The sequence below is a fragment of the Eublepharis macularius genome, chromosome 1, assembly GCF_028583425.1.
Source record: "Eublepharis macularius isolate TG4126 chromosome 1, MPM_Emac_v1.0, whole genome shotgun sequence".
NCBI lineage: Eukaryota > Metazoa > Chordata > Lepidosauria > Squamata > Eublepharidae > Eublepharis > Eublepharis macularius.
The window spans coordinates 185,720,142-185,740,461 of record NC_072790.1 but is presented as its reverse complement, the minus strand read 5'-3'; the positions used below and the strand labels follow the sequence as shown (position 1 = coordinate 185,740,461).

Genomic DNA, 20,320 nt, shown 5'->3' with positions numbered 1-20,320 from the left:
GTAACATAACTGAAGGTTCCCTGTTTCTTTTTCACAAATCCAACTACAAATATTAAAAAGCTCTGCTCCCCAAAAAGGCTTTTGGACCACCTCAAACCAAATATTCTCAGATTCACGAGGCTCTGCCTTACAAGGTGACATATACCGGTGCCCAGTAAAAATACTAGTTTGGGCAGTTACTGCCCCAGGGTGAGGGGCTGCAGGAGAAATTAATATTACGAAATTGGGGGCCAACTGCATCCCAAAATAAGCTCTGAACCACCCTGTCGCATAGACCCCCCCCCCCCCGACGCTGGAGATTCTGCCTTGTAAGGGAGGGCTGGGAGTAGAACATCTGCCTAGCGTGTAGAAGGTTCCGGGTCTAACCCCAACATCTCCAGCTGAAATAAGTAGGGAGTCGGTGCTGTAACAGACATCTTGCCTGAGAAAATGGAGTGCCACTGCCAGTCTGAGTGAGCAATGCTGACTTCGATGGACCATGTTGTCACCAGCACCCATGTTGGTCCATAGAAACAATTTAAGCCATTGTGGTGTGATATTATAGCAAACTACGATGTCACAAAGTAGAAACACGTTTCAGGGCACGACAGAGAAGTCCCAGCGACTGCTGTCTGGGGAACTCGACCAACGACACTTTCAGGTGGGCAGCCGTCGAGACAAACCAACGACAGCATTTAATGGAATCAAAGCTGCTGCAGCAGCTTCTGTGTATAATCTATTTAAAAGCGACAAACTTTCAGGTTTTTCTATCACCCTCCCCACCCCAGTACAGCACCTGAGCTGGACTTCAAGGAACGCGACTGCCCCGCTCTCATGAATCCGCTCGCCTTCGCACAATCTCCGACGGAAACGGGAAGGCAGCGCAGCGCAGCGCCTGCCCGGCAGCGAAAGAGTGCTCAGAAGCCCAGCCCCGCGAGGGAGCCGCCTGCTGCCGATATAACTCTCCACGCTTGTGGCAGACTGGCTGTTGCGGGTGCTACAGTCGCCATGGGTGGCTCCGAGTCCGGCCTTGTTTCCCTGCCCCGGCCCGGCTGGTTCCTCTTCTCCGCCCTGGCCCTCGCGGCTGTCCTCGGGGTCGCCTCGGCCTGGCGTCGGCGGCGCGCTCTGCGAGGTCTGGTGCGGGTGGGGACGGTGTCGGGGCTCTTCATCTACCCGGTCAAATCCTGCCGTGGACTGGCCCTGAAGCGGGCCGAAATGACCCAGTTGGGGCTCCGGTGCGGAGACATGCGCGACAGGTAGTGGGAGAGCGGCGGAGATTCGTCTCGGCGTTCTGCGAGCTCCTTCCTGCCACTGCAGTGCCCCCTCCCTTACGTCTTTATTCATCCCGTTGCCAGAGTCTTGTATAAAATAATTGCATTTCGACCCGCTTTCTTTTCCGGGTTTGGAGGACTAAGAGGCCTTAGGACCACCTGAAGCTCGACCCTGTGCCCTTATGGTCGAAACTAAATTTGTTGACTTAACTGCAGGTTTACTCCCAAGAGAGAGTTTGTAGTCTTCAGCCCTACAGAATGCTTCTTTACTCTGAAGTAAGACTGCCAAAGGGTTTTTTTTTAAAGAATTATTTGCAAGTACAGGTATGTGTAGGATTGTAGGTTTATACTTTGTTTCCCCTCCCAAATGAGTTTCCCTGTAAGTAAAGGTGCACAGTCTCTTCTGACAGTGGAGCTGTGAAGTACTTCTTCTCTGCTGCATGGTAATATATAAGTACTGAAGTATGAAGGCAAAAGTAATGAATTCTGAGGAATTATATAACTTTAAGATTGACAGTGAAGAAATTGAAATTTCTAAAGATCGCCTATTCCTTGGCTCAATCACCAACCAAAAGGGAGACTGCAGCCAAGAAATCAGAAAGAGACTGCAACTTGGAAGGGCATCCTTAAACAAGGAAAGGGCACCAGAGGCGTTTTTTAAAATTCCAAGAATAACTAAATCAAAAAGAGTCCAGTAGCACCTTTAAGACTAACCAACTTTATTGTAGCATAAGCTTTCGAGAATCACAGTTCTCTTTGTCAGATGCATGGAGGGCAAGAAGAAACTGGTCAGATATATAGGTGGAGAGGGGAGGGCGGAGTAGATGCAAACAGTCTGTTTGCATCTACTCCGCCCTCCCCTCTCCACCTATATATCTGACCAGTTTCTTCTTGCCCTCCATGCATCTGACAAAGAGAACTGTGATTCTCGAAAGCTTATGCTACAATAAAGTTGGTTAGTCTTAAAGGTGCTACTGGACTCTTTTTGATTTTGCTACTCCAGACTAACACGGCTAACTCCTCTGCAAGAATAACTAACTAGTTTATTTAGAGGGCAAAGGTCAGGTGAAATTAAAGGTTGAAAATTTCTGAGGTATTTCAACACAGAGATCTGAAGTAAAATCAGAACATGCACAGACATCAGTACTTATGCTGTTCCCAGATACTTAAAGGCTTCTTGATTTTCCCCAATCGCTCCAGTATGCTTTCTTTCAGCATTCTCTTTCTCTTCTGGAGTTAGGAATGCTGATACCCACTTTCTAGTACCCCAGTCCCCTTCGCATCACACACCAGTGTTTCCCTTCAGTCATTAACTGAATCTGAATAACTCCCCACTGATAAGTTACCAACCACACTGGACCAGGGATCTCATCACTCTGCAGTTCTACCTCCCTGTTTGACTGGGTAGAGAAGATCTCCTTAGAAGATCTATTCCCTTTATTTGGCCTGAATGGGTGTCTGCTTCTACTTCCCAAACCTCCTTGCCAACTTTCCCCAGTTCTCCAACTCCCTTAGGACTCCTTCTCCCAACACATCCCATTCCTCTCTGCTAGAACTGAAAACAAAACCCTCATCTTCCTAGCTCATGCTACCCAATCAGATTCCTTGGAGTAGCCTGTCACTCAGAGCTCTGATACTGAGGGATTAACCCTTAACAGCCCTGTAGCTGTGTATTTTAAAACCCTTCCAGGCTTTTAAAATGTGCAATCTGTCACAGCAGCCCTGAAGGAGCTAGAAAAGACTCTTAAGGACAAAGATGTGTCGATGGGGACCAAGATCAAGATAATCTCACACTGTGGTGTTCCCCATTACTAGCTAGGGATGTGAAAGTTAGATAATGAAAAAGGCTGACGAGAAGAAAATTGATTAATCTGAAATGTCCTGGTGTAGGACAATTTTACAGATATCCATGGATGGCCAAAAAGGCAAATAAATGGGTTCTAGATCAAATCAAGCCTGAATTCTCCTTAGAAGCTAAAATAACTAAACTGATATTATCATACTTTGATCACATTGTAAGAAGGCAAGACTCACTGGAAAAGACAATAATGCTAGGAAAAGTGGAAGGCAATAGGAAGGGAGGAAGACCCAAAATTAGAAGGCTTGACTCAATGAAGGAAACCACGGCCTGCAGTTTGCCAGACCTGAGCAAAGCTGTTCATGATAGAAAATTGGGGAGGTTATGCGACGTCCCTCCCATGGGTCAGTAATGACTCCGTGCTTGCACAGGGGACTACCTTTACCTTATTCATGCATAGGATCACCATAAACACACACACAGCACAGGAGGCTCTCTGCTGGTGTTTCCTCATTAGGTTAGTTATGTAACTAATTTCAGTTGTTTAAAAGGTGTTTTTGTGTGTGGTTGAAATCCATAAATTGCTTTCTCTGGCATAATCTGAGGCCTCTGAGACTATTGTGTTATAATTTTTGGTCCTGGGGGTTGTCCTAATCAGCATTTCTTTAGAGTAAATTTCATTTAACTCAGTGGGACTTCTGTGTGACAGCTGCCTCAGTCCTTTGGGGAAACTGGTTGGATTAACATAATGCTGAAAAAAAATCTGCTCTTGGTATAGCATCTTCTTGGCATGCAGAAGGTCCCAGGATCAGTCCCTGGCATCGTCAGTTAAAAGGGTCAGGAAGTAGTGATGTGAAAGACTTCAGCCAGAGTATACAATACTGATCTTAACAGCGCAATGGTCTGACTTGGTACAAGGCTGCTTTGCATATCCTTCCTCAGTTATTTTGACTGTATAGTAATATATTTGACAGCATTCTGGAATTGACTTAACACCAATATGTTTATTTTTAATTTTAGGTTCCATATTTATACTACCTGTCCTAACCCAGCAACATTTTATATTTATCAGTCATAATTTTTATGTGTGTATAACAACAAATTAGACCACTGAGAAAGGCCCAGAGGGCTGAAATGCATTTGGTCTCTGTATATGTGCAATCTATTTTGTGACTTGGTTCTTTTATATGCACCTACAATTTTGTGACTCTGTGTAACTGATGCTACTAGGTCTCTAGGTTTTAAACTTTGTTAGATGTTTTTAATTGCTTTTGCAGTGTGCAAAATAATAATTATATTTATAATTATGTATATAATAATATATTATATATAATTATATTTCTTATATTTTATATTTTCTTGGCTGCTGAACCTTGTTGGTTCCTGACTTCATCAGTCAGCCGCCATTTGTGGGAACCCAGTATAATAGCCACTAGTGACCTCATGGTCTTTATTAAACTATCTTGATAAGATCAGGAGATTGAGCTTCATGTGCTGGTGATAATTAATGGCAGAGATGTGCAACAGTGGTGTTACCACATGTGTTCCCTTTCACATGTTTTCTTAGACACATGTAGACTATCTAACTTGGGTTTGGGACTCACCCAGAACTGCAATCAATTTGAGGGAATTAAACTCATTGTCAGAGGGAAACTTCTCACTTTCACAGCCTGGCTAGCTTGGAAAACTGATACCCTTGCCAATTAGCGGGAACAGAACATGTGATTCAGGTATCTTTTGCCTGGATAGTGTGCCAGCAAACTCAAAGTGTCTCTAATAGGCTACCAGTAACCACAAAACAATCAGATCTTTTCCAAGGCAAGGCTTAGAATTTATTGAGGGAAATATAAGGTACAGGAATTAAAAAGGTACTCAAGCAAAAGAACAGTGCAATTGTTGTGTTCAGAGGGACATGCATATGAAGAGTTACATGAGAAAGTGAAAGAAAACCAAGCTTCTGCCTGAGAGGGAATTTTGCACATGGGAATGGCTACAAGGAGAAGTGAGAGTGGGGTTGGGGGGAGAGGAGATTTAAAGAACGGGGAAAGGGGAGTTTCCAGAGGAAGGGAGTGAACAGTGAAGGAGTTTACCTATCCTCAGTCTGCTGAGCTGTGTAGAGTAAGTTGCCTGCCTTGATGATCCAGAGGTTGAGAGAGGAGGACTTCAGGCAGGGCTTCTGGTTCCAGAAGAGAAGAATGGAGTGGGCGGCCTCTGAGCCAGCAGAGGTGATTTGGCTGCCTTCCTTGGGCTAGCCAAACAACAATAGTTATATGAGCCCACACAAAAGAATATCAAAGAAATAAAGTCCAGGAATTCAGAATGAGCCCTGGGTGTGAATCTGTACATTTCCTGAATTTAAATGCACTAGGAAGGTTTCCCAGAAGGGTAACAAAAGGGTGGTTTCCTCTAGGCAGAGCAGACAAAAAAGGATGCAAAAGGATGCAAAAGGGCTGGCAGCATGGAGGCTTCATCCATGCCTGTAACAGGTTGATAGGAGACTTTCAGGCAGTTTCAAAAAAGTAATCAAGCCCATCTGGGTACTTGATAGTAATCTGATTTTGTGCACAGGAAGACTTGTCCTTGCAGATGAGATGACATTAATAGATCAAGGTGGGCACAATCCCTGTGGCAATGGGTAGGCATGCAGATGTCCCATCAGTGAATCAGACTCCTACCCAAAGTTATGGCCACTCATTAGCATAGCCCGAGGAGAGCCTTGACATTATCTTCTCCAAAGTTTGGCATTGCTAGCTCTTAAAATGGCTGCCAAAATGAATCTAGACAAGATGGAGTCAGTGTAGACTGGTAAGGGGGGCCCTGGTAACAGTGGACAGGTGGACTACAAGAACTGACTGGCTGCTGGTGCAGAGGGGCATGTTTCACTTTTATATAGAAATAAATCTGAGCGGAAGGTATAGTTATAGAGAGAGTTCATTTAATTGAGAATGGTCTGAAAATACTGGATGTAGTTCCATGGATTCTAGACCTAACTCATGCTTAAGTGGGAAGTCTGTGTATACAACTCTGAACTTGATTGAGGTTGGAATATTCCTGAAGTTGAGTTATGCAAGGTTTGGTTGCCTTTCATTAATGCTTAATGTATTTTGATATGTTTTGAACTTCAGGTATTGGCTTGTAATAAAGGAAGATGGACATAAAGTGACTGCTCGGGAAGAGCCTCGGCTAGTGTTAATTTCTCTGACTAGTGAAAATGGCTATCTAATTTTAAGTGCTCCAGAAATGGAAGATCTTCATATTCCTGTTGAGTTATCCCCAAAAAATCTGGTGCATAATTGCAGGTGACTAAGATATTTCCTTCTGTCAGCCTCTTGCATGTTTTTCATAATCTAATCCTTAAACTATAAACAGAGAAGCAAAAAATGACTCTTCTTCTTTACAGAGCATAAAAGCCATTGGTTAATCAGATGTCTCTGCCTCCAATACTAATGAGAACATAAGCCCTTGTAACACAGAGAATGCCACAGAACATAGAAGCCTTTGGGTTGGAGGTGGGGGGTAGAATTTTCTATAGATCAATAAGGCTACTTACAATCTTCATCCATTTTGGGAAATACTGACTTTGCCTTCAGAGAGAGACCCCTCAACTGGAGATGTATGATCTTCAGACATGACCTTGGTGGTGGAGATAACTTATCCTCTGAATGCTAGATTATATCCCAGTTGGGTTCTGAACAAAGTTTTGCCATTGTTCAAAAATATGTGGATGTAGTCTATTAAATGAGAATAATTTTGTCCTGACTATCAGAGATTATACTGATATCCCTCTATTACAATCTATTAGACTGTTTGGCTCTGATGTCCAAGGCAGAGACTGTGGTGAAGAGGCAGCTCAGTGGATCACAGCCTTTCTGAATTCACATCCATACCGCCTTGTTCATTTTGAAGCAAGCATGGTTCCAAGGAATGCAAAAGATATTATGGAGCCTTTTCGGCCCAGTGATAAGGTGAGGTAACATATTTGTGTTAGTTCTTAGAATGTGTCTTACAGTGCAAACCCCATGCAGTTTTTCTAGTCTATTCCCATTGTAATAAGTAAAATTAGTGGGCTTAAGATTGGAGTAACTCTGCATAGGGTTGACTGTAAGCTTTCTAGACACCATGAGGAAACTATAAATGAGTGCTAAGAAATATCAAAAATACAAGTGGGAGATCCATAAGTACTTGCAGGGACATCTCATTTTCCCCTCCCAACCATGTCCTCTTTCCCTTCTTTGGCCCCTACAGCCTCTTCCCCTTTTCCTGCTTCATTCTTTCTTTCCCACTCATCTTTGTCCCCCCCACCCCGTCTTCACTCCCCCCCCCCCTGCAGACTTTTCCCCTGTGGCCCAGTTGCGTGGTGCGGAACCTGCAAGGAGTTATAGGATGTATTTCACTTTTCACTATATCCCCTTCCCCACACTATTTCCTCTTTCCCTCTTCCTGGCAACCTCCATATGCTCTCCTTTCCCTATGTACTTCTGTCCCTCAAACCCACCAAGCAACTTTAATCTGCACCTCATCTTCATCTGTATTTATTATTTCCTTGTATACTGCCTTTCTTCACAATTGAGACCCAAAGCAGTTTACATTATTCTCCTTGCCTCCATACTATCTTCACAATAACCCTGAGAGATGGGTTAGCCTGAGAGTGTGTGAGCTTCCACAGCAGAATGGTGATTGGAACCTGGGTCTCCCAGATCTTACTCTGAAACTCTATCCACTACACTACACTGGCTTTTGTGGACGAGCTGCTGTTGAACTAGCCTGAATAAGTCATACGAGTCATGTGGTGTCAAGTCACCCAGTGGTTGCTTCTAGGCCTAACTTCAATGTGTCCTCCCTCAAAAGCCCAAACAGCCTTGGAAAGTGCCCTGTTCCCTCCTGCCTTTTACTGACAGAAAGCAAGCCTGGACTGTGACACTGAGAGATCTCTGTCTTTTGGTGCTACACCTCTGAAGATGCCAGCCACAGCTGCTGGCGAAACGTCAGGAACTACAATGCCAAGACCACGGCAATACAGCCCAGAAAACCCACAACAACCATAAGCCTGGAATACTAGCGAAACTGTTATGGTAGCCTAGCAACAACCACTGAGCACATCTGGTTAAAGCTACAGGCACCCATTTTGCTTTTTTTTAACCCCTCCTATGAATTTTTTTAAATTTCAGATTTTTCTGCAAACCTAGGGCATGTTTAGGTGTATAGAAAAATCTGTCTTGTCTGTTTATGGCTCCAGTCTCTAGACTTAAGCATCCTCATATTAGGGCCTCTTGGCTATTAGTACATAAGATTTTCAAGTATCTAATTAATTACATATTAGTATCAAACTTAAATTTGTTGTTTCAGAATAGTCTTGGGGTTGGAACAATTTCCCCCCCATTGTGCTATAGCTTCGGCTGAAAGAAGGTTCTGATTTACCTTAATTTAAGTATCTCATGGGACAGCATCTTTTGGGTTTTCTTCCACCACCATTTTACAGCTGTCTTTCTTCCTTGGCATTCATTCCAAAGTAGGTGGAAATTCACTGGTATGTGTTGAATGGCTCTTGTGGTAAGGGATGCTGAGCAGGTGCCAACAGTTTTTTTCGGAGATAACTGTGTATTATTGGGAGCAGTTCTCCCAGACAGTGGTTCAAAGCAATTCTGTCACTCAAGCTGAGCTGCTTGCAGGATGTTTGGTCTCTGTAATAGTTTCTCCAAGCCAGGACATTGTATACACAACCTAGACAGAGATGCAATACAATATGGTAGAATATCATCATTTCTGACCTTTAATAACTCCCATTTCATTGTGTAACCTGATGGGTCAAATGTTTTATCACATTTTTATTCAAATGTCTGGGGACAACTAGAAGCTGCGTACAAGTGCTTTGTGAGATGTATTCAATTTGTGGGCTAGCAGTTTGCCATCCCAAGTTTAGATGCACTGTCTTGGGATCGTGGTAATAGCATTTTCTTTTTAAATGTTTGCCTATAGATTGCCTATCCTGACTGTAGTCCAGTTATGGTACTCTCTGAAGCATCAGTGGAAGAGCTAAATTCCCGGCTGGAGAAGAAAGTTCAAATACGTAACTTCAGGCCAAATATTTTGGTCACTGGCTGTGGTCCACATGAAGAGGTAATACATAAAATAGGAAAGAATATCTTTGCACTAGTATGTGTGAATGTTTAATAGAAAAGACATATTTATAGCTAAACATTAACCAACTGTTTATATAACCTATTGAGGGAATAAATGTTTGGATTTTCAGTGAAGTGGTGAAGATGGAGGCACCTTCAGTTACAATTGTGTGAAGGAGTTCCCTCTCAAATAGCATACATTCACAAATACCTTTTCTTTGAACTGTTCTTCAGATAACTTCATCTTTACAGGAAGTATAACTTGGTGAGAAAAGTCCTTAATGTACATATGTATAAACCTGGGCTGCTTTCATATGGAGACAATTTTCCATGTAGATCTTCTTGCAGTAAAAGCCAAGGCCCTTGCAGTGGCCTTGGAGCATTCACATAGAGGTTTTTGGCACACTTTCCTTGCCTCGAACCTCTGTGGCTGTTATTCCTCCCTATGACCACCACCACAGAAAGGCTTTTTTTAAAAAAAGGGGTAATAATTATATTGTTATAATAATGAACTGCCACATTGTACTCATTGCTTGCTTGCTTGCAAAGTCTCTCTAGCCATTTTGGTTATGGAGTTAACAAGGAGAAAGGTACAATCAGTATTCTCCCCTTTATAATTCTGCAACTAAAAAGATTACAGCCTTATTTTTTTAAAGCAGCTGGGAATAAGCATGTTGTGACAATAGATTGTTACAACATTTTAATGCTACAGCAATATGAACTATTAAAAAGCTCTCTGGGAGGGTGGGAGATGGCTACCACAGTAAAGGAAAGTGGCATTGATGTGGGTAGGGCCTGAAAAAAACACATACCTTCCTATCCATACCTCATCCAAAAGGCCTTTTAACCGTGATCCTCCCAGTATCAAACAAGGTTTGGGCAATAACACAGCAAAATGAAGATGGGGTGGAATGGACACCGAAACTGGATGAACAGAGGAGTGATGCCATGTGGATGCTCCTGAAAACAGTGCTGCAGTAAGGAATATGATTAACAGAACTACAAGCAGTCAAGGAATTGTCAGAAATATTTACTTGAAGGAGACACAGTCTATCTGTAACTGTGACAGGAATCCAACTGTAGTTTTGTTTCCACAGAGTTTTTTCAGAGTAGTCAAGAAGACAACGGATTGTCTCATGTTCAGATGGACTGGGTATCTTTCAAATGACTCTTGGACCCTTTGGATTATTTCTTACATAGCAGAACTCTGCTAATGTTTTTTCAAATTTATTTATGAATGGACTCACTGGCACTAGCACTTTAAATGATGTAAACGTTCCCTGCTATGGTTGGGATATTTATAGAGGCTTGAGGGTTTTTTTGCTAATTAGCATTGACTTGTTGTACCTGTCAATTTACTATTGTAAATGAGATTTGTGGAATTGAGTATTGTGACTTATGAATTTTTTGTACAAAAATCATGCATATTTATTTAAAACAAATATATCTATTCTTCCTTTACTAAAAATATATATACATTGAATTAAATATTTCTGACAATTTTTGACTGCTTGTAGTTAGCTTTCACAGTGTTCTGTTAATCATAGTCTTTGTTCTCTGATACTCTCTGTTATTATATATACTGCAGTAAGGAATAGCAGAACATCAATGCAGAAAGAGCCCTGTTCAAAAGTGTTTTTATTCAGTGTAAAGTTGGATTAACATTTCTACCTTGAACATCCAGTCGTTTCCATGCAATTAATTTAAGACTTTGTTTAATCAAAAGCCACTTCAGTCATGTAGGTAAAGGCAACTATTACTTGGCTGCTACATATCTAAACTGGACTAGATCCATGTTTTCTTTCATTTAAAAAAAATATGAGATGATAAATTTGCCTGGTAACATATTTGCACTAAATCATGAGACCTGAAATATTGGTGTGAAGTTTAGTATTTTTGAGGGATGCTAGAGAGTTGCCACACAGCAGGGGATCTTTGATTCAGAAATGGCCTGCTTTTGAAGCTGTACATTGTAAAATAAAGCTAATTTCAGTCTTCAGTGGTTGTCTGGTAATTGTGAAGTATCAGACCCATGTACAGCAAGGAGTATTTGGAGATGTTCTTGCTGCAGTCGTAGTTATCAGCCTACTTGTGTCTTACTTTTCTTTATTTGTTTTGTTTATAATGGGTGGTATACAGTGAACAGAACAGGTTTATGAAGTGGTTTTATCCCTCCCCCCAAAAGTTGGTCTAGAGGCCTAGGGACAATTAAGACAGAGCCAGTTGGGTTGTATGTGGGTGGGTGGGTGGGATGCAACAAAAATACATTTGCACAAATCATGCCCCCTGCTTGAGCAAACTATTCTACAGGAGAGGGAGGGGGGGGTCTCAGCTGATTCTCACTGTTGCAGCAACCTTCCATGCCAGATTTAAGTGTCCCCTAGCCCTCAGGAACAGCTTTTAAAAGGGGACACATGAGGATGCGGGGGGAGGGAAAGTAGTTCTCCAGAGTCATTCTCTTCCATATATTGGAATCCACCTAATATATGCAACACCAATTAATTTGTTTCTCCAGATCTGAAAAGACCTTTACCAATATTAATTTGTGAATGCTGGAACTGAATTGTAAACTAATGTTCTTATACTTTCTTTCCCCCTAATATCTCTAAGAGCATTTAAAATGGAGATAGAGGAAAACTCTTCTCTATATTACCGCAGTGGTGCAAATTAATATGCTTAGTGCCCGTCTGAAATGAAACTGTATAAATTAGTTAATGTTATGAATGTTGTATTTCCTTAGGATACCTGGAATGAAATTGTAGTTGGAAGTGTAGAAATGAAAGGCATAATGGCCTGCCCACGGTAAGCATTTTGGATGGTTTTTGAAAGCAGAAATGTTGGCTTGCTTTGTTCTCATATTCCTTTATCATTGTAGGTGTATTTTTACAACTGTTGATCCAGATACTGGGATCATGGATAGAAAAGAGCCTCTTGACACCTTGAAAAGGTAACAACGTATTATTGGTTACAATTTGCAGGGCTTTCTTACTTTTCAAAAGCATGTACCAAAAAACTTAAGTGTGTGGGTTGGAGTACAGTAACTGCTTTTCCAGCCAACATACAAAGTTGTACATATGTTCTTGTAGATGTTTGGCATCTTGGTTGTGTTTATTTATTTTATATACTGCCTTTCCACCATGTTTAGTACTTGAGGCAGTTTACAGCACACATATACAATACGCTATTAAAATAATATAAATACAAACATTAAAATCCATAATACACTATTAAAATGGAAATAAAAACATTAAAGCCCAATAACACAATAGAATACAAATATTAAAACTCATGCATCTCAAAGAACAGTGCCATCACTAAATCCTACTCCTGCCCATTGTCTATAATATATCAATCATAATCACCATTCATACCCTGGAAATCTAGTTGGTCTCTAAGGTGCTACTGAACCTGAATCTTGCTCTTCTACTACAGACTGAAAGAGTTACCCACTTGAAACTACCACTTGAGGTAGTTTCCTTGGCTGCTAATTGGGATGGACACTCAGATAATTTTGCCACTTTCTCTGTAATGCTTCACTTCACTGTCCTAGTTGAACTAGTTGAACTGTGTTCCCAAATCCACTATTTACATATAAATCCCATAGACTGGCTTTCAAGTATAAGTGCTATAATTTGCAATGGCGTTGTTTTTTCTTACAGGATAGTCTTCAATTAATAAACCTCAACAGGGTACAAGTGGAGGGCCGGAGGGGCAATACAAGACTTCAGATTCAGAGTAACTTCAGATTCACTCAGACTTCAGATTTGGGATAATTTTGATTTCTGGACATACGTGTGAATATTTCAGGATGCTCTGCCCCTTTTACATAGTGCTGATGTTTAATGCGCTAGAAGATAGTGTCATTTGGACAGTTACTATGAAAACCATCTTTTTCTAGATAACTCATTCCTCATGAGGGGATCTTGCAGATAATTCACTTCTGGTATAGAATAACTTTCACTAGTCAATAATATTCTAAAGAGATGCATTGTGTCTGTGAGGAGTACTCTGAGGTTGCCAATTTAGTGATCATCTGGGACCTTATAATTAGAAATTCTGGGCTGGATCCTTTCTGCAGGTCCATGTGGGTTCTGCATCCTTCAGAAGAAACTTTCTCAAGGTCACAAATACGGAGGGGAGGGGTTGAGAACATTGCAGGACTTTGCACAGCCCTTGCTCTGTATTCAACTCTGTGTGTGCGTGTGTTTCATTCAGCTTCTTACATCAGTTAACTGTCTTGTAGATTACTCATTCTGATCTAATCTTGTTTGCAGCTACCGCATGTGTGATCCCTCTGAACAGCTTATATACAAATCGCACCCACTCTTTGGGTGGTACTTTGGAATTGCTAAAACAGGAACACTTCAAGTTGGAGACCCAGTGTACAAGATAAAAGGGTGATACAGATGCAACCTGAATGGAAACTATTCTTTTGTATCTTTAAGTGCCTTTTTGTGATTAATTATGTAGCACTCTCTTTTGTCATGTGTATTTCCTATATTGCATTTAGAAAAATAAGTGTAATACTTTATTGTGAAATATTGGTATACATAACTTTCTAGAAAGGCTTGGGGGTTTGAAATAAGCAGACCTTTGGTATATTGTGCATCCATGAGTAAATCTGAACCTTTTAGAATTCAATTTTTTTAATCATTGCAAATAGATTAATGGAAGTCTACTAGGTGGTTGGAGAAAAAAAAAGACACATCACTGCTGAACTACTTTTCATCTTTGTTTTTGCACATCCTGGTTCTAAACATAGTTAATGGATTAAGCCTCACGGATTCCAAGTGGACGTGGTTCATATAATTTGCATTTATCCAATCATGTAGTTCCAAGTAACAGCACTTAAATCTTTGGAAGAGAGGGGATAGTGATTTCCACCAGTTCTCCTCTGTCACTGCAACTCCTACTTTGCCCCACTGCTATTCCTGAAGCTCATCTGACCCCCACCCCCACACCAGGAACAAAATTTCAGAGGGTTTAAGGGATTGCAGCAAGAGGAGAAGTAGGGAAATGCCCAGACTGCAAAGTACATAGATGGTTGGATACAACACAGTGCCTTTAAGTTTTGTAGGTCAGAGAGAAAAAGGTAACCTGCCTTTAATATTTTTATTCCACTGCAATATCATTCACATTATATTTGCTTCTCTTATGTCTCTCGCTAGATTATTAGTTTAACAAAAACAGGTGAAACTGTCCTTAACTTTTAAGGGATCATTTGTACTTTGTTGGATTAAACTTGGCCTGAATTCTACCATGTGGCAGTTGAGGAAAATTTTGGATGTACAGAACATTGACTGAAGTGTAACCAATCCATTATATGTATTCTACCTCAGGCAATATTGTTTGAATATACTTTTATACAAATGTGTTTTTACATGTGGTGACTGAATCTGCCTCTGTCCCTGTGTCAGTGAGAGGAAGTTTGTGTGTATGTGGATGGGTGGCTTATTTACTGGCCTTGTCTCAATAGTGGTCTGAACCTCCTGTTTGGTGATTTAACATGAGTGGAGGAGGGTGGCTGGTCTCAGTGCCAAGACGGAGGGGTGGGACAGACTGCACTTGAAGGCTGGTTTCCGAAGTGCAGCAATCAGAGCTGGGAGGGAAAGAGTTAACTCTTGCTTGGAATAGAGAGCTTGAGTTACAGGCTCCTCCTTCATCTCTGATTGGTCAGTTAGAGCCAGATGTCAGGCTGACAGTGGGTTTCTGAGAAGTTTTGAGGGAGTTTGTGAGAGAGTCTGACAGGAAAGGTCAGACAGGTTCCCCTCTGAAGTAAGGAAAGAGGAAATTTGTGCCTTAACTGTAACATCAGTGTCCTGAAGAAGAATTCTATTTAAGAATTCTTAATATAAGTGTCAGCATAAGCTAAAGCCTGCTTGACACATGGACCATAGAACTGGGAGTGTGTTTTGGCAAGAGTGATTGGATAGTGAGTTGAGACTCCCTTTCAAATCAAAAGGGTTATATCTTCTTAGGATAAATTTTTAATTTCTAAAGGGGGTATGGCTCAAAGGATCTGTTGTGATGGGGAAACAATTTTTAAACTAACTCTAGGAAACCTGATCTTTCATAAGAAAATCTGTGAAGAAATATTGTTGCTGTAACTAAAGTATTAAGTAAAACACCCTGTTAAGAACCTAGAATATAAGAAATTAAGCTTCAAGGAAACTATTTTGCCTGTATCTCAAAGTATATTCTGTACTACCAACAAAAGTTTACCACAGCACTTTCATTCCCTGACTACTCATTCAATCTCTGCCTTATTTCTTTCTTAACATTATGCAGTTTCCAGTGCCATTTCCTACAAAAAAGAAAGAGGGCTCCTGGTTCTCCCCATCAAGTACCTAGGCTGGGGTAAAAAGGCAAAATTATGTCTGACTGTCAGAGTGGAACAGACAGACTTTCAAACCACAAAGATTAACATGCTACTTGGGGCTGTTCAGCCAAAGTAGGAAAATCTGCCTCAGAGTAGGGGAGTGAGGGGGGGGCATCATTATACTACGGGGGATTCTGCATGATCAATTTTGATTGGACTTTCTGAGCAGTCATGCCACGGTGGAGTCCTACGAATCCACTTCTCCCCGATTCCACATTAGGCTTTTGTTTCGCACATTTCATCGGCTCAAAGTCCATCATGTGGAATTTTTGACAGGATAAAAATCGATTCCTCATCACTTTTTCCGGGGGAAGTGTCGAATGATGCACATCTTCATTTTTTAACCCCCCCCAAAAAAACGTTGCTACACATAAACGTTGCATCAAACCAACACATAGAAAAAAATGTCTCACAAAAAAACGTTGCTACACATAAACGTTGCATCAAACCAACACAGAAAAAAATTTCTCACAAAAAACCGTTGCTACACATAAACGTTGCATCAAATAAACATATTGGATAGGCCAGAGCACTTCCTGCCGATATTGTGGAAGAGTATTGGCTATTGACATTTGGAGGGAAAATTATTACCAATGACCCCGCGTCTATCTTTCCCGCTTTCTTCGTGAGCGGTGTGGTTTAGTGATAGGTGTTGTATTGAGGACGGTCTCTTTCTCCCTCCATGAAATGCCTAGACCACTAGTTGAACGCTGAAGTCCCTCCATCACACTTTCACTCTACCTCAGAAGCTGTCAGCTGTAAACGAGCAACAACAAATTTGGCGTGTTGTAAAATGAACCCATTATTGGTCAGCTGTTGTCATGTGACACAGGATATGTTTCTGCATAGATTTGTAGAAATGTTGCAACATTTTTTTACATTTTTTTTTATTAGAAAAGAGGGGAAGGGAAAGGGTAGTGGGTGTAGCTTAGAAAACATGATTGGCCAATCAAATTAAGTTGATTCGAAGGGCAAGAGAAAAGAGCAAGGGTGGGGAGAACATCGGATAAAGAATTCCGCATGATTAAAATCCCTAATCTGCTGTGCATGGACAAATAAGTCGGGGGAAAGCAGGATGGAAAAAAAACGGACAAAGCGTGCAGTGACTTCGAATCTGCTGCTAGGATTGCCTTCCCACGTGTGGAAACACAAGAAAAAATCGAGGTCATTTAGAAGCTGAAGCAGGGAAAACCATTCGTGCGGAATCACACTACATATACTACATACACACTGAAGGCTTTTGTCGGATTATCTTTCAGGTGACTATATGGCACTTATTTATTTCAAACATTTTTATTTCCTCAACTCAAGGTGGCTAAGAATGCAGCATCCAAGTTGTGAGGACACAAATTATAAACAGTATTATCAACAAGATTGAAACACTGATTAAAAGACACAAGTTACAAATTAAAAGGCACTCAAAATTTAAAACAATTATAAAAACACACAGTATTAGAATGGACACAGCCCAAATCTGCTGTAATAATGTGCTGTCCACCAAATCAGGCTTGCCAATTTCCTACTTGAGGTGGGATCCTCCGCTCCCACTTCCTGTTTACCCCTGCCATTCCTGAGATGGTTGGGAGTAAAATAACATTAAAAAAATCCTCTTGGGTGATAATGTAACGTGACTTCTGAGGACAACCCAGAAGTAATGTCTGTCCATTCTAGGAATCACCAGAAATCTGGCAATTCCTAGGGAGGCATGACCTCACTTCAGGGTTTTCCCTGGAAGTGACATGCTATACCTTTGCCTGATGGTTCTCCCATGACCCTGAGCCCCTTGGGCTCCCATCAGTTGCCAGCTGCTGACTGGCTACCCTACACCAAATGATCTTGGGAACAGGACTGCCTTATATGCTTTCCTAAATGTGGTGAGTGAATGCATCCTTCATAGTCAGTAGGCCATTCCAAAAGGCTGGGCCCATCATGGAAAAAAACAGTGAACTTGCTGCAGTTGTACAGGCAGTCTTAAAGTAGGGCACCTTAAAGGAAAAGCTGCCTGAAGAACATAACTGGAGCAGGGAAGATATGGTTTGCTAAGTATGAGGACCCTAGACGTATTGTATTTAGAAATGAAAATTCTACAAGAGAAAAATCCAAATCAGAAAAAGTTTTCACCTATAGAAAGTAAATATGCCCAACAAAAGAGTAATCAGTACTGGAGATTCACAACTGAGAAGCTCTATCCTTAAGAGCAATGTTCAAGTTGTTGGATGATTGTTGCCAGGGACCCCTTCCCCCCTGCTGTTATGGAGCCCACTCTGAACTGTGCCAGTTTCCTGCCATGCTGTTTGAGACTATACCAAAGACTCTGTCAAGGGCAGCATTGCCCATGCCTGCTTCCTGCCTATCTGCTCTAATGGACTGTGTTACCTGCGCCTGTTTCCTGCCTCCTTGGACACCTACCTCACCTGGGCCCAGAGCCATGCCACTAGCACAGTGCCAGCCAGAGGGACCCTCCGCGAGCCTGGCCAGGCACCCCCTGGTCAATTCCCACAGGGCGTTCCTTGCAGGACGGTCACTGGGTCTGCCCTCACCACTAGGCATCGTCCAACGATATAGAGCAACACGGTAATAGCAATGTCAAACAAGAAAAAATCCCCGTGTGGTAATAATGTCTCCACAGTTAGCAATAAAGCATATATTATTTAATATATTGTTTCCAAAATTATTTATTTAACAGTACATAAGGGATGTAATAAACAATTTCATATTCCAATTTATTTCTCCTAACACATTCAAGAACTGTACCACATATTGCAATTTCCCTCGACCTCAATCATGTAGGCATTCCATGTATCCTGTAATTAATCAATTAAAGTGTCTCGTGCTCAAAGTGCTACAATTATTACAATTAAAGTGCAATTGCTTTCTGGCATCCTATGACACTATTTCTTATATACAGAATCCAATTTGCCTTATAATCAGTTACAGTATAGGCACAGTCTAAAAGGAAGAAGGTCTCCTGGTCAAACCCCTTAACCCAATTCTCGGACGTAGAGACTACAGAGGGAGAGGATACTGACACCTCATTAGAAGAAGGGATGTCTACCAGATCTACGTCAGTACGTCCGGGTAATAAGACATATAATTATGAAGGTAAGGGCCGTTTTTTACGAGGGGGCAGGCACAACAGAGGGAGACGGACCTGACACCAATAAGGGAAACTGACCTAGTGGTTAATCTCTCAAGTAGAACTCTTTCAGATTTAGAAAAAATGGCCTTAAATAAAGGTCTCGGGTTTGTACCAACTCCCAGATATAATGATTTTCAAACCAGGGTAGACGTCTTTAAGTTAATAAGACAAATTAAGCTGAGGATTGTTTTTGGTGGAACTGCATCTAAGAAAAAGGAAACGGGCATTTCTACACGCTCCTCATATAATCCTACTGTTAACAATCCCTATGTACAGACCTTTGAGAAAATGTTATTGAAGGAAATTAATGATATAGAAGCCCGTGAAGGTATTGGATATAACAACCTGCCGAGGGGAGAAAGGATGGCCTTAAAAAATTTGCAATCTGACCGATCTATCATAATAAAAGAGGCTGATAAGGGGGGTGCAATTGTAGTGATGGATAAAAAAGACTACATGATGGAGATGAAGAGACAGTTGAATAACGAATTGGACTACAGACCCATCCCCAATGATCCTGTGAAGAAGATCGGCTTTCTAATTAAGGTGACCGTAGATGAAGCCTTGGCATTAGGACATATTACAGAACTGGAACACAAAGGTTTAATTAACTTGTCTCCTAGGACACCAGTGATGTATATATTGCCAAAAATCCATAAAGAAGGTTCCCCCCCCCCCCGGGACGACCAATCATATCGGGAAGTAATTCGATCCTGGAACCACTGTCTAAATATTTGGATTTTTTTCTTCAGGACTTTGTAAGAAGATTACCGACTTTTTTGCTGGACACAGGTGACTTTGTTAAGAAGTTTGAGGGTTTTAAATTACCAGCAGGAGCAATATTAGCCACACTGGATGTTGCTTCACTGTATACCAACATTCCGCATGAAGAGGCACGCCTAGTAGTAATGGAAACTTTAGACCAGAGGGAGTGTATGCATCCACCTACCTTCTTCCTGACATCACTTTTGGAGATAATACTGGAAAACAACTACTTTAGAGTAGAAGACCAATTTTTTGTTCAGCTTCGAGGGGTCGCAATGGGATGCTCTGCAGCACCCTGCATAGCGAATCTCTTTATGGGACGACTGGAAAGGGACTATTTTTGCAATCCTGTAGTCAATCCATTTTGGAAAGATATCATCATATTCGTCCGTTTTATTGACGACCTCTTCCTAGTGATAAATGAAAACGTCAACATCCAGAAGCTAGGAGAATGGATGAATGGCATACATCCTAATATCAAATTCACTTGGAGCGCAAGTAGGGATCATGTGAATTACCTGGACGTGACAGTATATAAGGGGGAGGATGGCACCTTGGCGGTAAGACCATTTAGGAAACAAACGGATAAGAACTTATTACTTCATTATAGATCCTTCCACCCCGGACATCTAAGGGCGAACTTACCATTTGGACAATTCTTGCGACTCAAAAGAAATTCTACCAGAAATGCGGATTATACTTTTCAAAGTGATATGCTACAAGAACATCTGAAGCAACGGGGGTACCCTGACAGGGTGTTACTTCGAGCAAGACGACGTGCAGATGAAACAACCAGAGAGGATTTACTTAGACCAAAGGAACGAACGACGGGGGACCGCATTGTGGGGGTTTTTGACTACAGTGAGAAAG

The 20,320-nt window shown here is 41.5% G+C and overlaps 1 protein-coding gene across 1 annotated transcript; it reads left to right on the top strand.

Moving 5' to 3' along the window:
* The first annotated feature begins 944 nt into the window (after positions 1–944).
* On the top strand, positions 945–14,541 carry LOC129338064 (mitochondrial amidoxime reducing component 2-like). The gene is made up of 7 exons (XM_054992152.1): positions 945–1,235; positions 6,174–6,347; positions 6,851–7,013; positions 9,025–9,165; positions 11,908–11,969; positions 12,043–12,114; positions 13,442–14,541. The coding sequence occupies exons 1-7, from the start codon at positions 988–990 to the stop codon at positions 13,566–13,568; spliced, it is 987 nt and encodes a 328-aa protein (XP_054848127.1). The 5' UTR covers positions 945–987; the 3' UTR covers positions 13,569–14,541.
* Positions 14,542–20,320: the final 5,779 nt, after the last annotated feature.

Bases quoted from the DNA above. Each gene is read 5' to 3' on its own strand.
- LOC129338064 (XM_054992152.1), top strand. From the start codon at position 988: ATGGGTGGCTCCGAGTCCGGCCTTGTTTCCCTGCCCCGGCCCGGCTGG. The intron at 6,348-6,850 runs GTGACTAAGATA...ACAATCTATTAG, and splicing joins AATCTGGTGCATAATTGCAG to ACTGTTTGGCTCTGATGTCC. The intron at 9,166-11,907 runs GTAATACATAAA...GTATTTCCTTAG, and splicing joins GCTGTGGTCCACATGAAGAG to GATACCTGGAATGAAATTGT.